The sequence below is a fragment of the Candidozyma duobushaemuli genome (assembly GCF_002926085.2).
Source record: "Candidozyma duobushaemuli strain B09383 chromosome Unknown A_B09383, whole genome shotgun sequence".
NCBI classification, from domain to species: domain Eukaryota; kingdom Fungi; phylum Ascomycota; class Pichiomycetes; order Serinales; family Metschnikowiaceae; genus Candidozyma; species Candidozyma duobushaemuli.
Genome location: NW_020289901.1, coordinates 1,154,971 through 1,172,379, shown reverse-complemented (window position 1 = coordinate 1,172,379; position 17,409 = coordinate 1,154,971). Strand labels below are relative to the sequence as shown.

The window sequence follows — 17,409 nt, the reverse complement described above, 5'->3', positions numbered from 1 at the left end:
GCTGCATCATTGCAACAATATTCCGCCCTCTCTTTAGATTCCAATATATTTATTTTTGGCTTTTATGCTTCGGTCTTGGTCCGTATCTTTAAGTGGCTGCGAATCTGCTTGATCTGGAGCTATCGGTAACCTGCCCTTGTAGATTAGTGCGGAACAGACGAAGTTTGCTCAATATGAAAACCACCTCATTTGTCTGAACTGACTCTTACAAATCGAAGTTCGAAGACGCTCCAACTACGACTCTTTATTTATCATAGATTTCCGAGATATATGGAGCCTTCTTTGCGCTTCTTTGCAGCTTATGAACCTGTAGAGACGCGAAACTGTTGGTCGCGACACGTGACTGGTTGGGCACACGGTGTCAAGAAGGCAGCTGCGAAATATATTTGTAAGATCGCTGTCAAGTGCGTTACTTATCTTTTCCCTTTACATCACTTTTTTTTTTTGTGACAACATAACCACTTGAAAATGAAGTTTTGGAAGTTCTCAACTACCGCTGTTGCGGCATTGCTCGCCTCTGTGTCCATGGTTTCAGCTGGTGGCCCCGCTGATGGACAGGCTGCTGCTGATCCAGACTCCGCTGTCGTCAAGTTGACCGAGAAGGAGTTCAAGGGATTCCTCGAGGAAAACCCTTTGGTGTTGACAGAGTTTTTCGCTCCATGGTGTGGCTACTGTAAGATCTTGGGTCCTGAATTCTCGAAGGCCGCTGACATCTTGAACGAGTCCTACCCTAACATCAAGTTGGCACAGGTCGACTGTACCGAGCAGGAAGAATTGTGTCACAAGCACGAGATCAGAGGCTACCCAACCATGAAGGTTATGAGAGGCCCATTCCAGCAGCCTGACGACTACGACGGTCCTCGTGACGCGGACGGAATTGTCAACTACATGGTGAAGCAGTCGCTTCCTCCTGTGCAATTGGTCGAGGACGCCGACGCTTTTGTTGCCGCCTCCAAGGCCGAGAACCAGCCATTCATTGTTCAGGTTTTCCCATCTAAGTTGCAGAAGAAGTTCTCCTCTCATAACGAGACCTTCGGTGAGTTGGCCAACGAGAAGAGAAAGTCCATGTCATTTTTCTCTATCGAGGACGACGCCCAGATTGCCAAGCTTGACAAGGCCGTCAGTGCCAAGTTGTCTGGCTTAAAGGAGCCAGCCTACTTGGTCATTCACCCTAATGAGTTGGACGATGTCAGAGTTTTCTCCGGTGAAGTGAACAAGTCCTCTTTGGAAGAGTTCTCTGTCAACGCCAAGGTTCCATACTTTGGTGACATCAACAGAGACACCTACTTGACCTACATGACCTCTTCTTTGCCATTGGGCTACTACTTCTACTCCCACATTGACGAGAGAGCTGCTGTCGACAAGTTCTTCACCGAGTTGGGTAAGAAGTATGCTGGCAAGATCAACTTTGTTGGTTTGGATGCTTCTCAATACGGCCGTCATGCTGAGATCTTGAACATGAACCCAGAGATAGTTCCATTGTTCGCTATTCAGGATAACTCCAACAGCAGAAAGTACGGTATTGACCAAACCGAGAACCCTAACCCATCCACTGACGACATCAAGAAGTTCGTTGAGGACTTTTTGGCCGGTAAGGTTGATCCAATCATCAAGTCAGAGCCATTGCCTTCTGAGGAGGAGATCGCAAGCCAGGCCGTTGTCAAATTGGTCTCTCACAACTACGAGGACATCCTCAAGGACAACTCCAAGGATATTTTTGTCAAGTACTACGCCCCATGGTGTGGTCACTGTAAGAAGTTGGCTCCAATCTGGGAAGAATTGGCCGACATCTACGGTTCCAAGAATGACGATTCCGAGGTTGTCATTGCACACATCGACCACACCTTGAACGATGTTGACACTCCTATTCCAATTGAGGGTTACCCAACTCTTCTTTTCTACCCAGCTAATGGCAAGGTTGACCCAAAGACGGGTCTCAGAGAACACCGTCTCTACACTGATGGCAGAGACTTGGAAAGTTTTATTGCTTACATTAAGAAGAATGGTTTGGGTGTCGATGGAGAGAAGTTGAGAGCTGAGAAGCAGATCGTCGAAGACGATGGCGAGGAAGAGGAAGTCGTCGAGGAGGCTGCTGAGCACGACGAATTGTAAGTTATAGTGCTTTTTTGATGTCTAAATACAACTCCGATAGTTTATGAAGCCTTAGGACCCCAGATCTTGACGAGTTTATCGTCACCCACTGAACTCCAAAGCATGCCGTAGTCTTTGCCTTGGCCAACGGGCTTATAAAATCTATTCCAGTCCACAGAGTTACAAAGCCCATGGTGTCCCCTGATTCTTGTCACGAGCTGACCAGTTTCCAACTTCCAAATGTAGATATTGCCGTCATCACTACCACTAAGAATCAATTCTTCCTTGTTTTCAGCAACGTTAAGATAACCGAAACACGATCTTACCATATAGGTTGCCTGGCTTTGACCAACAAACTTCTGCTTCAAGAAAGGTCTTTGATATTGCTCCAAGGGAGAAATATCCCAAAGCTGTAGTTCTTCAGGAGCTATGCTCAATAACATGTATTTGAAATCAGCGGACACAGTGCATGAAGTCAATCTGCCATTGAGACTTAGCGAAGCAATGCGAGAAGTGGTGGCAGCAGGATCGAATAAATCCGGTATTTTGTAAAAGAATACCTGCTTATCATTGTTTGCAGTTATGAGCACTTTCCCATTAGCCGTAATAGCAAAGTCGTTGATACGGTGAAATTGTTGCAGAGACGTATCGGAGTTTTTTTCATCTCCTCCAGAGGCAGCATTAGCGGTTGTATCGTTCCCGGTGGCTGACGATCCAGAAATGTCAGGATCTGAGCGAATATAACTCCCCGTAATTCCGGGTAAGTTCTGTGCTGATTGCTGGGTGGATTCCTCGTCAAGGACGGCCAGCCATTCGTCGGCATCACTGTAAAAGTCGAGCACCTCAGTTCCTTCGACCGTGAACACTTTGAGGACTTTATCAGGAGATCCCACGATGAAATGTGGGGTGGCACTTTTCTTGTATGGCATGAATTCACATGGCCATGTACGCATGCGCTCGCCAAGTGTGAAGCAACAAAGAAGGGAAGTGAGTTTGGTGTCGTCCATGGATCTAGTAATTCTCTTGCTTTGCGTAATGTTCTCCACATGCCAGACTCTGATTACAGTGTCAAGACAGCAAGTGACGATGTATCTCTCATGAGGCTCCCAACAGAAGTAGATGATTCCCTTCTTCTTATCTAGAGCAGGCTTATGAGTTCCGCTGGCGAAGACACTTTCTTGGTCCTCGGCGTTAGCGTCCAATTCTGCAATCTGAGCAAACCCGTTCTGAACGTCATAGATATTGCAGGTCCCATCTAGAGAGCCTGTAGCTAAGAAGCGGCCCAGAGGGGAAAACTTTGTGAACCAGACTTCATCCGTGTGATCTGTTAAAGTATGAAGTAAATGGATCGGGAGGTCATCTCTGCTCACGTCATTAAGCGGCGAGGGGAGAACCATTGAAATTGGTAAGTTATCTGTGAAGTAGGGCTCTGTGCGAGGAGGCAAGTAATAAAGTGATCTCAGCAAATTGTGTAAAGTAGCACTGCGGATCAAGCTGTCAAGGCAATTGGGGGAATGTCATGATAGCTCCATTGGGCAGAGGAGTGGGACTTATCGTTGGATCCAGCCGACAATATGGTATGAAGGAAGTGGGAAAGTACGTTTCTCAAGCGATTGAGGAACGCCGAGGGCTCGAGAGCAAGGCGAGCTTGCGAGGCATGAGATTCCGTCAAGGCGACCTTGGGATCGAAAAGATGAGCTTCTAGATTTTCTGGAGAAGGAGTCTGTAAAACCAAAGCAAGAAGGAGTGACGCCTCCTTCTCACGAGACAAGAACGAGGCGATGTTGGGTGCCTCGGCACTTGCGGCGGTCAAATCCACAGCATTGTAGGCGTTTGTCACTTCGTTCTGCAAAAGATTTATTAGAGCTTCTGGGGTTTCTTGCAATTGGCCAAACGACTTGAGGACAATTTTTTCCAAGAATGCAAAGCGGTGTACCAAGTAGACGCACAAGGCCTTTTGGGAAGCAGACAACTGAATACGGGAGTTGGCAAAATCAAACTCATCGTGGCAGCTGTCAAAAGCACGAATTGCGCCTTCGTAGTCACCATCGCTGACCAATTCGGTAAGCGAAGACAGAATGGCCTGGGATTGGGGGTGTGAGTAGTCGCCAGCAACAGACTTGCCCCACAGGTCGGACGTGGACGAGGAATCGTTATTTGCAGCCAAGCGCTTGGCTAGCATGTCCGCCACAGGCGCATGACCCAAGTCTTCCAAGGTCTTGCGGATGAGCTGGAGCTGGAAGTCGTGAGACATGCTTAATGGAGGAGAGAGGAAAGAGTGTAGAGAAGAATATGGGGGAGAGTGAGCCCGCACCCGTGCCTCAGGCCACCACCAAACGATGCATGGAAAAACAAAAGGGTGTGTGGAAGCATCGACAACGGGCGGAGCCGACTTCTTGTGGTTGATGGAAAGAAAAGGGGGGTAGTTCCAGGAGCACGCTGGATATCAGATCCGCCACAAGATAAGGCCGCCATGATAAAAATAGACTGCCACGGCACCCACCACAGATGCACCTCAGTGGTAATACGCAGAGAGGTGAGCGAAATGGATGACAGGGAATGAATCCAGCCAATGTTCCCACAGGACTTTTTGGTGGTATTTGTCAGACATGCCACAGGACGAAAGGAACGATAAGAAACAGCCGGCGGGACTTATTTTTACTTTTTGTTTGTCAGACGCAGCGATGCAGCCGTCTCCACGAGGGGAGCCGTTTTGTGTAAGAAAGCAGCCATGTTAGCAACGGCGTTTTCACCATGTGCCCCGAGCCATACTTCTAGCTTTCGCAAGGCTTTGGCGGATGGGGTAAGAGAGTTGACGAGCCGGGCAGCGGCATGCTCGACAAGGCCCACTCTAAGCCAGAAAAATAGAATTACGAATTGCAAATGCTGCCATGTTGCAAAAGGCGAATTGTCAAAGGGGCCTGTCAAAGTTGACTAGAGCCGCTCAGATAACGGCCCGCTGAACGAGGAAGCCGCGCGGCGTGAGCGGCTTGCAGAAGGAATTTCGCAGGCGGTGGCAAAATGAAATAGGAAAGCCTAGCTGGAGTGGTGCGGGCCCAGGCTTGCCAAACAAACGTAGCGGGCGTTGGCGGTACAGGCTTGGGAGGCCTCATTCTATTTACGAGCCGGCCCCTCCTGTCGAGTCAACAAAGGCGATCGCCACATCAGGCCTGGGAGGCTAAAAAAAGAAAAAACCGTTTCCGAAAGTGGCAGACGTGATGACATCGGATCCGCGATCGGACTCAGAGAAGACTATTGTAATACGGTTTAGGCTATTCCTTGGGTGTGGTTTCATGGATCTTGCGAGATCTGAATTGGCGCGGCACAGGTGGACAGTCTGGACGTCTGCGAAACCCTTTCGGGCTGGAAGGGTGCATTTTTTCTCACGTTCTGGTACCAGTACGGCAGCCAAAAAGGTAAAAGTCTCACGCCATCAGACCCCGAGCCCGCATGGGTACAGTGCATTAGTTCGCGAGATCCACTGGGGCTGGGAGGCTTGGGGCACAGGAAAGCCGCTCTGCGGTGCGCTTACCTAAGCAGCGTCGTAGACAGACCAAAACCATTGTTGTGGGCCCGAGTTCGGTGAGTCATCATCCACAAAAGAAAGGAAAACACAGGGGCCATTACGTTCTGGATTGGTCAGTCGCTTCGCCTCCCCCTAGCACAAGCTTTCGTAATTGCCTCCTCCACCCTCCGTCTGCACCAAAAGCGCACACTGGAACCACCCTCGATGGTGTAAGGTCCGCGCAGGCAGGCTGCAAAGAACACTGACCTATCCCACCAACGGCCAAGAACCATTGTGATTCCCACGCTAGGGGGATGCCTGAATGCCCTGCTGCATGCTTCCATATTTACGCTGACCTGCCTCAATGGCCTATCGGAGCCTCGGTGGCTCGGTAGGCTGAATTTTCTAAAGAGCGCCGTGCCGCTTTCTCGTCATGCCCTCCCGGCGAGTACTTATTCACACCATCTGGGTCCTGCGTGAGCAGGACCGCAGGACCCATATTAGCGCGCTGATTTCTGCCTCCATACGGCCTCTTCCCTCCATCTTTCATCTACCCCAGGCTTCCTCCCCAATGCCCCAACGGCGCCTGAGACACTCGTCCGTTTGCACTTTTTGCAAACGGCGCAAGACAAAGTGTGATAAGGGCAATCCTTGCAGCACCTGCATCAAGTACAACAACCCCATTGCGAGTACGATGGGCCGCCGCCTGTCAAACACTCTTCGGAGGCCTACGCCGAAACCATCATGAATGGCTTCTACAAGAACAACAGGCCGGGTTTGCAACAGACTCGCTCGGCTTCCAACAACCATAACCTGCTGGACGAGCTGCTATACCGCTCAGAGGCTCCCGCCAACGCGCCAGCTAATGTCCACACGGAATTGGAAATGCTCAAGCGCAAGATCTCCATACTAGAGAATTCCGTGAAACTTTCAAAAACAAGCGATTCGTCCCAAATTTGGAGCGGCGGCGTCAACGACCTATCGTACTTGGTCGGCTACCACCCATACGCCTCCGAGACAGAGGAGTTCTCCTTCCACGACCGCTACGTGCCCTTCTTCAACCATTGCGTTGGCCTGCCTCGTCATTATGGTCCGCTCAGCTGGATTGCGTTGATCAAAATTGACAATGCCATTAACGGCATGTTGGCGTACCAGCACAGAAACGTGCAGATGAAGCGTCAATTCTTAAAGGAACAGGAGCAAGGTGACATGCAACCGTCTGACAAGCTTTTCAAGGAAAAGATTTTCAGAAGTGACGCGTTCAATGACATGTCTCTTAAAGATTCGCTACGCTCCACTCCGGAGGACAGGCTGCGCATCAAGCTGAAGATCAATGACAGAGCAAAAGCCGTAGGGCTCACCTACTACGAGGGTGGCATTGACTCTTCTTTGCAATTGCTCGATAAGATCGAACTTATTCTACCCACGAGGAAGGTGATTTGGCTCTTACTTGATAGATTCTTTGACCGTGTGGCACTCTTCTTCCCGTTTGTTGATGAGTTTGACTTCCTCGAGCACATGGAACGCATCCTAGGCCCAGAAGCTATACACATGAAAAAATTGAAAAAGTCAATGTCGAGAAAAAGACAGACTTTCCTCAGCTAGGTATGCTTCTTATTTTTCTCCGGTTTGCCTACTTGACTTTGTTCTCCAATATTGAAGCAGAGAATGACGCCAAATTCAACTCGAATTGTCCAACACCAGAAGCTCAAATCGAAAAGTACTTGATGCATAACCCTATTGACATTGATATTCTTGAAATCGCCGAGTCCTGCTTGCATCAATTCAGCTTCTTGCGTTACTGTACCCTCCCCATCTTGCAATTGGCCTTGTACATCAAGCTATATTACATGTATTCGCCCGAAAATGGAGAGGTCCCGGAAGACTCTCATTCACAATCCTTCACAGCATTGTTGATCAACATGGCCATCAGTTTGGGTATGCATCGCGATCCGGATCATTTTGACCAGATCGTGAGAGACGAACGTACTAATAATCTCTGCCGCAAGATTTGGAACTACTTAATTATTTTTGATTTGAACGGCGCTATTGCCAATGGAACTCCGATTTGCATATCCAAGGGTCTGTTTGACACTAAGCCACCATACCACAAACCAGGCAACGAGAATCTTAGGAATATGGAGTCCGAGTTGGCCGTCATCGAGGCATTTTCAAGACTAGAACTCGGCTATGAGCCATTGATAAACATTGTTCAGGCTATCGTCAATGTGCAACCAATTCCGATGTCGCAACTTACAAACAGGTTGAATGACATGGAAGTCGACTTTATCAAGGATTTGACGGATGTCAGCTTGAATTTGAATCTGGAGTGTTCACTTGCTGAAAGAAGAGCCAATGCAATGAAAACCAAGATATATTTCCAGGCAAATTTCTTCTTTCTTGGAGTGAACTTCCATTTTTTCAACTACTACGAGAGCATGAACAATTTTGATTTAGCCTACTTCTATTTGAAGAAGGTGATGGTGGTAGCTGTCTACAACATGATGCCGTTTTATGAAGACTATGTCGAAAAAAGCAGTTCCTATTTCGAGGGCACAACTGATCTCGCGATCACCCCGGGTTTCCAGTCGCTTGTACACAAGTGCTTAATCGTCATTCTGTCAATTATGGCCAGAGCAAGATTCTCTGTACTTTTCTTCGAAACGCTTCCTACCCACAATAGCAGTTTAATGACTGATCCTGATTATAAGCTTCGATATGAACTCATTCAAAAAACCTACAACTTGGCCTTTAAATGCTTGCGAGTCATCACTGATACATTGACAAAATTGAGTAGTAGATACTACTACAGTTGGAGATGCGTCAAGGCTCAGAAGGCCTTAAGACAGACTTTCAATGGCACCGATTTTTACCTCAATTGGTGTAAGGGTAAGGAGTGTTATACCAAGTTTTCAAACGATATGCTTGAAGATCTAAATAAGATCTTGCAAGGATCTTTGGATCGCGTGAATAATCCTAAGGACCAAGATATGGAGCCAACAATCGAGCAGCTGAATCCTCCAGTTATGAGTGGATCGACTGTCAATTCAGACTACAGCGCTCAGACAGCACCTGATGCGATTCCGTCATCTAACGGTTTTGTAACCAGAAACCCTTCGGTTGGACCTGACGATTGCATGAACATGCCGTATCAATCGCAAGATATTGACAATCTTTGGTTGCAGATGATGACCGAAAAACCTCAAAGAAGCAGCCGCAATGTCTATGGTCGTACACCGCCATCAATGGATATTGACTATGGTTTGGGTACGTTTGATCACCTTATATTCGAGAACTGGGACACCACAGTTGATCCAATCGAAATTAATGGTGATAATGCACCCGAAAGCATGAACTTTCTTGACTCGCAAAATCTTGAAGAGATCATCAGGCTGGTTCCGTGAGATCTCAATGAAGAGATCAATCCAATAATTATATTTATTATTTGACGCTTTTACGATTACGCCCAGTTTTATTAATGCATGCCGTTATGAGAAGATCCCTCATAGTCTGTCTGTAGTGGGCAACTTTGTACATAGTTAAATATTTCTCCACTTAGTTCTCCCATTTGTAGATTCCATTTGAAAGTTTTGTGATAAGCCCAGTATCTATGCCTCGATTGTAAAGGACGGATAATACGTCCTGATGTTGGAGAATCAGTTGAAGCACTTCTGGGTGAACATTTTTAATCAACATTAAATAAAGATCATTGCCGACTTCTTCACTGTTTTTAAAATCATCACGGTATGGCACTTCATATATACTGGTTACTCTTTCATACTCACTAGGTTCGATGTAAGGAACCTTATTCATGTGAAGGAGACTCCAGTATTCGTAAAAGTCATGTGGCTCTAATGATGGATCTTTAGCAAGAGGTCTCAAGTCAGACATGGGTGAAATATTCCCTGATAAGACATCATTATTGTTCCGAAAATTTGCGAGAGATTGGAGATCTCTATTCAGTGAAACCTTGATTGATGCACCAGAAAATACTCTTTCTATGAGCACGCTGAGATCTTTTCCGTACTTGAACTGTTTTGGTGTAGGATATGAAGCAGTGGCAGTGAAATAAGTCTCAGTGTGAACGGACTGTTTGACTGGTTTGTGTTCCTTGAATTTCAAATATCGGTAGATGTAGTTGTTGTGAAAAAAGTCGTCCTTAGTCAAGCGTAGGTCGCAAAGGTCCTTTTTTGTAGAGTCAAATGTAAGTGTAGAGCCACCTTTGGTCAATTGAATCCATATTGATGCACCGTTTGCTTCTTGTAGAAGTTTGTCTAGTCCATTGAAATCCGTCGTCTCATAGTAGAAGGATGTTCTGAGTAGATGAGTTGGGTCAACTAATTGTGACTTGGCAACAATACTAACGGTTACAACTGCCTCATTTCCAGTGATGCCATGTGTGGGATTGTTGACCTTTGTAAATTTAAGCATAAGATGAACCCTTGTAACGATCTTACTCGATGCTGCCGATGTGCAGTGCGATGAGTATCTCGCAGTACTAGTGATAACCTCAACCCCACAAAACGATGGAGGTATCGATCAATTGACAGGACAGGTTTTTTTTTTTTTTTTTTTTTTTTTTTTTTTTTTTTTAATGCGTTTCTCTATTTTTTGCTATACCTTAAAGTTCTTCTGCTCCTTTATTGAGTATCTAATGTATATGTCATCCACGTATTTTCGCAACATTGGAGTGTATTTGATTCTAAATGCTAAATATTTGAGAGATTACCAATTGGTGATATTCTTTTCTGCTTCTCCAAAAACGGATTCTCCTTCATTGTCAACAGATACCACATGATCAGCCCAGTTTTCAAAAACCTCCACCTTTCCGGAGGCATCATCGAAGTATTCTGGGAGCTGATTGTTTAAAAACTCGCGGCAGTATTTATCAATGATTTCAAAGTCGAGGAGGAAAGCGTCGTGGCCTTCTGGTGAGTCCAACCTTTTCAAAATATTTTGAGGGATGTGTGCACCCAAGAGCTGTTGTTCGCCGTAGGTAAAGAGACCATCTGATTGAATGCCAATGATTAGATGTGGTGCCAGTAAAGTTTCCAAGTACTTAGGCAACGGATCATTTTCTCCATCATCTGCTTCGATTTTTCCTCTTGTGATATCATGTGTGTCGAGCTTCCTGCTGATTGATATGTAGCAATTGGCATCGAAACGCTTGACAAACTTGTCTCCTTGATATCTCAAATAAGACTGTGCCGTGAAATATGTTTGAGGTTTGTCAGAGGCTAACGAGGTGCTAGAGGAAGATCTCGATCTACGAGATCCTTCATTATGAATGAGCCAATTCTCCTCGTCCTTATTCTTTGGTAATCTAATGTCGACTTTGGGCGGCTCCCGAACCTGTTGTGAAGGCAACTTGCGGCCAAATCTTGTTTCGAACGAGTTTCTGGACCTATAGGTGAGTAGCGCAGCCATTCTTGCGGCACTAAGTCCACCATCTGGTTTCGACCCTTTTGGGTTTTCGAAGTAGTAACCATCGTCGTAGAAAGGATCACTGAAAATACACTGCCTTTGAGTCTCATTCCATGAAATACACCAGGCACTAGCTCTAGCTGCAGTGGCAAGTGCAATCACAGTTTTCACGTAGCCGGTACCGTTATACGTTGAGGAATATTCAAGCGCAGCCATGCCACCCATTGACCCACCAATGACGCATGCAATCTTTTCCACTCCCAAGGAGTCTAAAATAAGCTTTTGAATGCCGAGATCGTCTTTCACAGTAACCAAGGGGAAAAGCGGTCCATATGGCTTTCCTGTGGCTTTCTCAATAGTTACTGGTGAACAAGAGCCGTATGGTGACCCTAAGAAGTTGATGCAAATAATGAAAAATCTAGAGGGATCAAACGTAAGACCAGTGCCTAAAAGGGGCCCCCACCAATCCTGGACATCCGACGATCCGGTGAGTGCATGGTTGATTAGCAAGACATTGTCCTTATCCTTGTTGAGTCTACCCCAGGTTTTGTAAGCAACCGGGAAATTGAAGAGAGTTTCTCCACACTCTAGCTCATATTCTGGAATTTCAACAATTGTTTGTCCTGGAACCATGGCAGCATATGAATTTGTCTTCCGGTGTTCCTCCGTGACATCTTTGAAGATCGAATTTTTCATGTTGCAGATTCAAGATGTAGCTGTGTGTTGATGAGCTTTTTGATTGACGGCTATTGCAAAATTGCAACAGAGCTCTTTTGGTTGTATAGTGCAGCCAGAAATCTGCAATCTGGGGTTAAACGATTTATATCTGGTAAGTTACTATGAATCACCTTTTGGCATGAACCCAGACAATGTATTCCTGTATTACTCACCTTGTACTATTTCACGTGACTCACGGTTGACGTATTCTGTTGTCTTATCAAGATCACATTTTCAGGTTATATTTCAAATACGCGAATTTGTATGTTTTCGTCAATTTCGTGATAGAGCTTTTTTGTTTGAAAGCCTTTTTGCCTCGTCATAACTATATATGTATCTTTAAGCAGTGATCCACAGTTAGCACCTAAGATTTCGCAGCCGCTGTATTGTTCGCTGACTTACGGCTGGTCGAGGTGTCTTTAATTTTCTCCGCCTTGCTGCCAACAGCAGATGCTGCGTCATCTAGCGCACTTTTCACAGTTTCAGACTCCTCATCGCTGTACTCGTCCACCTCGTCACTCTCGTCGCTTAGATTACTATCATCATCGTCATCTGATGAGCCGCCTTCATCATGCATGAAGTAGTCTTCCTCTGCGATATTAGGTGTCTGTGCACCAGATCTATCGTCTCTGCGGGCTTCGGTGTTGTATCTGATGGTAAGCATCAAGGACTTCGAATAGGCAAGTTCGGAATAAATTGCATCAATTGCAGTGAGAACTCCTGTTTCATGCTCCATGGAGTGAGAAACAGCTTTCGCCTTCTCCAAGTACTTTGATTCCCTAGTAATCAGCTTAAGCGCCTTCGTGAGCGACTTGGCATTCAATGTTTTAAGTGAGAGGCCGACTCCCAAATCCTCCACTCGTGAAGCGTAGAAGAATTGATCACCAAAGAAGGGCTTGATGATAGTAGGCGTGCCACTTCTCAATGTCGCTCCCGTTGTACCCGATCCACCGTGATGCACTGCAGCATCAACCTTTGGGAAGAGCCAGTCATGAGGAATAGGCCCACAATCGTAAATCAGAGGAGGAAGTTCCACTTCAATCTCCCCTTTATCTTTACTCAACCGATCGGACCAACCCTTGTTCAAGATGCACCTCACTCCCAGATTTTCAACGGCCTCAATGACTGCCTTAGTCAAACTTTTAGCGTCATTGACAACAATTGAGCCAAATCCAATGTAAACAATTTTTTGCTTGTTTTTCTCAGCACCGTCGATGAAGTCAACTAATTCTTGAGGAGGTTTGTAGGAGGAATCTCCTTCATCCAAAAACCAGTATCCCGTGACTTTCACCCACTCGGGGAAATCCACTGATGGTGGGAACATCGATGGAGAAATGTTGTAAAGGAAGGGAACCTTGTACTGCTGCATTTTGGCCAAACTTGTTTTTGCGAGGCCCAACTTCTCGACTCTCCACTTGTTAACTTGACTCGAGATACCTTTCCAAAACACATTTTCAAACATGACATGGGTCAAAAGATTATACGAGCCTCCTCGTTTGGAATCTGGGACAATGAATGCGTGTGGGTATGCCTTTGTACGAGTCCAAGGCATTGTGAAAGCTCTCATGTAGGCAATGCCCAAAGCTTCTGCAATATGAAGACCACCCATAGCTGAGGGACTCTCAATAAGAAGATCTGCCCCTTGGCATGCTTCCCAACTAGTGTCAAGCAATTCAGTGATCCAATTACGGAACTTAGAGCTGGCTTCTTTGATGAATCCAACAGACATCGAGCCATGAGTAACCATCAAGGACATGAGTTCCGCTGGGTTTCCTGCTATCTCCTTGAATTTCAAGTTATGCTTCTCAATCCACTCTTTGAATTCAGAATGAGTGGCAATTGTCACAGTATGGCCTTCCTTCAAAAGCCCCTTGCCCAAGGCGATGTATGGCTGAACGTCTCCTCTAGACCCAATGGTCAACAAGGTAATGTTATAAGACTTTGCAGGCTTGACTTCAGTGAAGTAAAATAAGGAGTCTTCAAATATGAGCGGAAACTCAATTCCAGATGCTGTGCTTATTCTGTCTTCCAAATGCCTGAGTCTTGCGATCCTTACCCTAGCCTTCGCTAGCGCAATATCATGCTCTCGCAGTTGATTCTTTGTAAGCCTTTCGAGAGGCTCTTTTTGCAGCGCATCTCTGTATTGACCGGCGTGGCCCCATTCGTGAGCTTTTGGTGCCCAAGACTCGTCACCATGTATTATTTCAAGCTGGTTCAATACCATGTGGGAGCAGTCATCACGACTCTTTTGGGAACCGAACTCCATTATCAATGACTCCATTCCCAGCATTGTAATCCGAAGGCCTGAATATTTGAAGCCTCCCTCACTCGCACAGGTCTCAACGTCCTTTAGAGGTAAAATCATCTTGGTGGATATACCTGGAATCAATGATCGGAAGCATAGCTTGTCACTTCCAAGGTAAAGCTTGCCATAGACCGGAATTGAACGTTTCAAATGACAATAATAAGTTGCGATTAACCTGCTCTCTGAGTTGAGCGAAAAATGCTTCCTGAAACGCTTCTCACTAACGTCTCTTTCCTCGGAATTTGTGACGAAGAACTTGTCGTCATCATCAAACTTGACGTAATGGTCTGGATGTGCTGACCAAACACCGCCCATGCTAGATACAGTCTTGATCTTCTTCTTAAGGGACCCAAATTTACTTTTCTTGTTAGTCTCATCTTTATGCTTCGCTCCAGTGCCGTCATCAGGGTCAGAAAAGCTATCGGTGAAATCCTTATACGAATCCGTCACCGAGAGCTCACCCACGCTATGCGAGTAGGGTCTCTTTCTTGACTGAGTGATGGCAAGCAATCGTTGTTCAACATCGTTAAAATTTCTCTTGGTTGTGATCATGTTCAACTTGAGATTTTTCAAAGTACTGAGCGAGAATGGCTTGGGAAACTGAAGAATCACACCGTCATCCAGAATGGGGTTCATCTCTGGAGGCACCTTGTCGGCATCTCCCCAGACAGATGAAATGGTTGGTGGGGTTCGTAGACTCGAGGTACTGCTTTGTTCCGAACCGTGTCTCGAAAAGACTTGTTTGTTGATGCCAAGAAGCTTTGCCATGCTTCGTATACGTTCGTTACCTTCGCAAGCTGAGATTTCTTCATCAGAAACAAAGCTGGAATGCGATTGCTCGTTCATCCTATGCTGAATGATGTGCTCGTTAACCTTAGCAACTCTATCGACAAGTGAAACACCAGACGCAAATTCAGGCTGAAGTGTCGTGAAAACTGTGGATCGCAGTTCTTCATCGGATGTATCATCATGAAACACCTTTTTGGCTCTGCGTTTCATGCGTTGATTTAAATTGAGTGTATGTTTTTGAGCCTGGAATTCCTCATGCAAGCGGCTGAACATTTCAACAAAATCATTGCCCATATGAAACAACACAAAATGAATGGTTTCATAAGGTGATGGGTTTGTATTGTGGATCTTACGCATCAACTTAGAACCTTGTTGTTCATGAGGCGAAAGATACTTCACCGAGAATGATACAGGAGTTTCGTTATCCTCAGTAGCATCTCCCCCTGAGTCCGCCAAAACAAAGTTCTTTTGGAATTCAACGACTTGATCAAACGGGATCTTGTGCAACACTTCCCTGCGGGCATTACAATTATGGAGTTGAAAAATGGCCTTAGTGATGCTGTTGTACCAGTGACGTGCCGCAAACAAGCTTCCGGTTTGGAACCGATAAGTCTTTTTGGTACAAACGACTTTGAACCAAACCCCTGTCGACATTTCCTCGGTGGCTTCCTCCAAGTCAGCCTCGTTGATACTTGAGGTCTCTGATTCTGGCTGGGAAGTTGGCATGCTGCTGTTGGTCGAGAGGTAGGATGAGTCGCGAGCACTGGAGATTCTGCTTCTTGGAGAGGCCAAGCCGTCAGAGGTTCCGCCAGGTGGACTAGTTGGGTTCGGAGGCTCCCTTGAGAGCTCACAGTAAAGCGCATTGCGGAGATCAACAACCTTGTCAGGGAAATACATATCCGTTGGAGATGTGTAGAGACTCAATGTCTCGGGTCTGAGCACTGCCCAGAATCTATGCGTGTTTGACAAAAGAATACCCTCGCCGACCTTCATTCCAAGCGTGCCTTGGAAGAGGGTCAAGTCTGGATTTTCCTGTTGATTAGGATTGTGATCTGTTGTACCAGGTAGTAATGAGTAGAAGCAGAAAGCGTCTCTTGTAAGGAACGCTTGTCCTTGCAAAAGTACATCCTTGATAAGCCATGCATCGAAGTTAGCGTGGAATATGTCTGTGTTGTTCAAGTCAAAGGCATCTTGTGACCTTGTACCTAGAAGCCATGTCAACCGCTGCCTCGCATTTTTCTCTGATTCGGTATCTGCTGATTTTTTGTCTTTAAACTTGATCAAAACCACTTCCTTTAGCGGTGTGATGTTCATGTTCTCCATGACAGAATGCTGCCATGCAGACCACTCTTCTTTGGGTGGGATTTTGAACGAAGAGTCGGCCACCTCGGGCCCAAGAGTACCATCCACAGGGACCTCGGGTTCCAAACCAGCTTCAAAAGCCTCATTGGAGTCTTTAGGAGAAGTGTCAAGGGTGAGCACACGATCGAGGACAAGCGGGTTACTGGCACTGGGAGTTGCACCGCTTACCATATCCTCAGATTCTGCATCCGATTGTGTGGGAGCTGCTGTTTGCAGCATTGTGCTTGATGCGGTGGGCAGGGTCGTGGTCCCTGAAGTCTTTGTAGGCACATGTGTGCTGGACAGTGTTTTTGTTGGTGAGGCTGTTTTCTCTGGAGACTGGGACTTTGACGGTCTGGTCTCCTCAAGCTTGTACTTTGAGTCAACGTCGGACTCAGGCTTTTCGTCTTCGGACTCATCTTCGGACTCACTGCTGCTAAGCATCGAGTATCCAATGAGGCGACCTCCCTTGTGATCGAGCCAGCTCGGATTGGAAATGTCGCCGATGAGATTTTTCAAGTTCTTGAGGGATCCAACACCAGCATACACGTTTGCCATGGTCAATGTGTTAAGGAACAGATTGGAGGCATGGTCTTCGCCCAATGGCTGGGCAGCATCGTAATTGTCCTCGTCATCCGCAATTGAGATATCCCTCTTTTTCAGCTCGTCTCCACCATCCTCAGCATCAATGAACTTATCTGGATCGGCCAGTCCATCGCTGCTGTCGCCATCTGGGAAACAACCTCCATTGATGTACGCCAATGATGATTGAAGTGGTGGGATCACAGCTCCAGATAACTTGCGGTATAATGGGAGGTAATTCTGGAGATATTCATGCTTCTCTTCGATGCCAAGTTTCGAGAGCTTCTCTTCAAGGCCCAACTTGGATAAGACTTTCCGCTCGCGACGAGCTTTGGAATCCTTAGACATGGGGCTTCGAATAGATAAGGGAGAGTTGCAATATTAAATTGAGTGATGCTGTGATTCTATATGTCATGTATCTAGTTGGAAGTACAATAGAGCCAGGTTTGGAGCGCGTGCACTCCGGTTCTGTGGTGCGTGAGGCCACAGCATGTGAGAATAATAGATCTGGCCGGAGTAGGCGCCGCGAGCAAATAACATAACGAGGCATGGAATCTTCCCGTTTAGCGACTTTTAGGTGAATATTTGGGCACATGTTTGTCCACCGGGGAATGTTGCAACTGGATTGGGTTGCCAGTTGTGGGGTGGCAATGCC

General features: G+C 46.4%; 6 protein-coding genes across 6 annotated transcripts; 2 read left to right on the top strand and 4 right to left on the bottom strand. All coding sequences in view use genetic code 12, as the record gives it.

Annotated features, from left to right (window-relative positions):
- Positions 1-468: 468 nt before the first annotated feature.
- On the top strand, positions 469-2,112 carry PDI1 (protein disulfide isomerase; the record flags this gene model as incomplete). Its single annotated transcript, XM_025479102.1, has 1 exon — positions 469-2,112. The coding sequence occupies one exon, from the start codon at positions 469-471 to the stop codon at positions 2,110-2,112; it is 1,644 nt and encodes a 547-aa protein (XP_025338575.1).
- Positions 2,113-2,153: 41 nt separating this feature from the next.
- On the bottom strand, positions 2,154-3,488 carry CXQ87_000526 (glucose-induced degradation complex subunit; the record flags this gene model as incomplete). Its single annotated transcript, XM_025479101.1, has 1 exon — positions 2,154-3,488. The coding sequence occupies one exon, from the start codon at positions 3,486-3,488 to the stop codon at positions 2,154-2,156; it is 1,335 nt and encodes a 444-aa protein (XP_025338574.1).
- A 92-nt stretch (positions 3,489-3,580) lies between these two features.
- Positions 3,581-4,345, bottom strand: CXQ87_000525 (uncharacterized protein; the record flags this gene model as incomplete). Its single annotated transcript, XM_025479100.1, has 1 exon — positions 3,581-4,345. One exon carries the CDS (start codon positions 4,343-4,345, stop codon positions 3,581-3,583), a length of 765 nt encoding a protein of 254 aa, XP_025338573.1.
- Positions 4,346-6,340: 1,995 nt separating this feature from the next.
- On the top strand, positions 6,341-9,000 carry ZCF29 (Zcf29p; the record flags this gene model as incomplete). The annotated part of the gene is made up of 2 exons (XM_025479099.1): positions 6,341-7,083; positions 7,131-9,000. The coding sequence occupies 2 exons, from the start codon at positions 6,341-6,343 to the stop codon at positions 8,998-9,000; spliced, it is 2,613 nt and encodes an 870-aa protein (XP_025338572.1).
- Positions 9,001-9,151: 151 nt separating this feature from the next.
- CXQ87_000523 (uncharacterized protein) lies at positions 9,152-10,027 on the bottom strand (the record flags this gene model as incomplete). Its single annotated transcript, XM_025479098.1, has 1 exon — positions 9,152-10,027. One exon carries the CDS (start codon positions 10,025-10,027, stop codon positions 9,152-9,154), a length of 876 nt encoding a protein of 291 aa, XP_025338571.1.
- Positions 10,028-10,321: 294 nt separating this feature from the next.
- Positions 10,322-17,102, bottom strand: UGT51C1 (Ugt51c1p; the record flags this gene model as incomplete). Its single annotated transcript, XM_025479097.1, has 2 exons — positions 10,322-11,694; positions 12,140-17,102. 2 exons carry the CDS (start codon positions 17,100-17,102, stop codon positions 10,322-10,324), a joined length of 6,336 nt encoding a protein of 2,111 aa, XP_025338570.1.
- Positions 17,103-17,409: the final 307 nt, after the last annotated feature.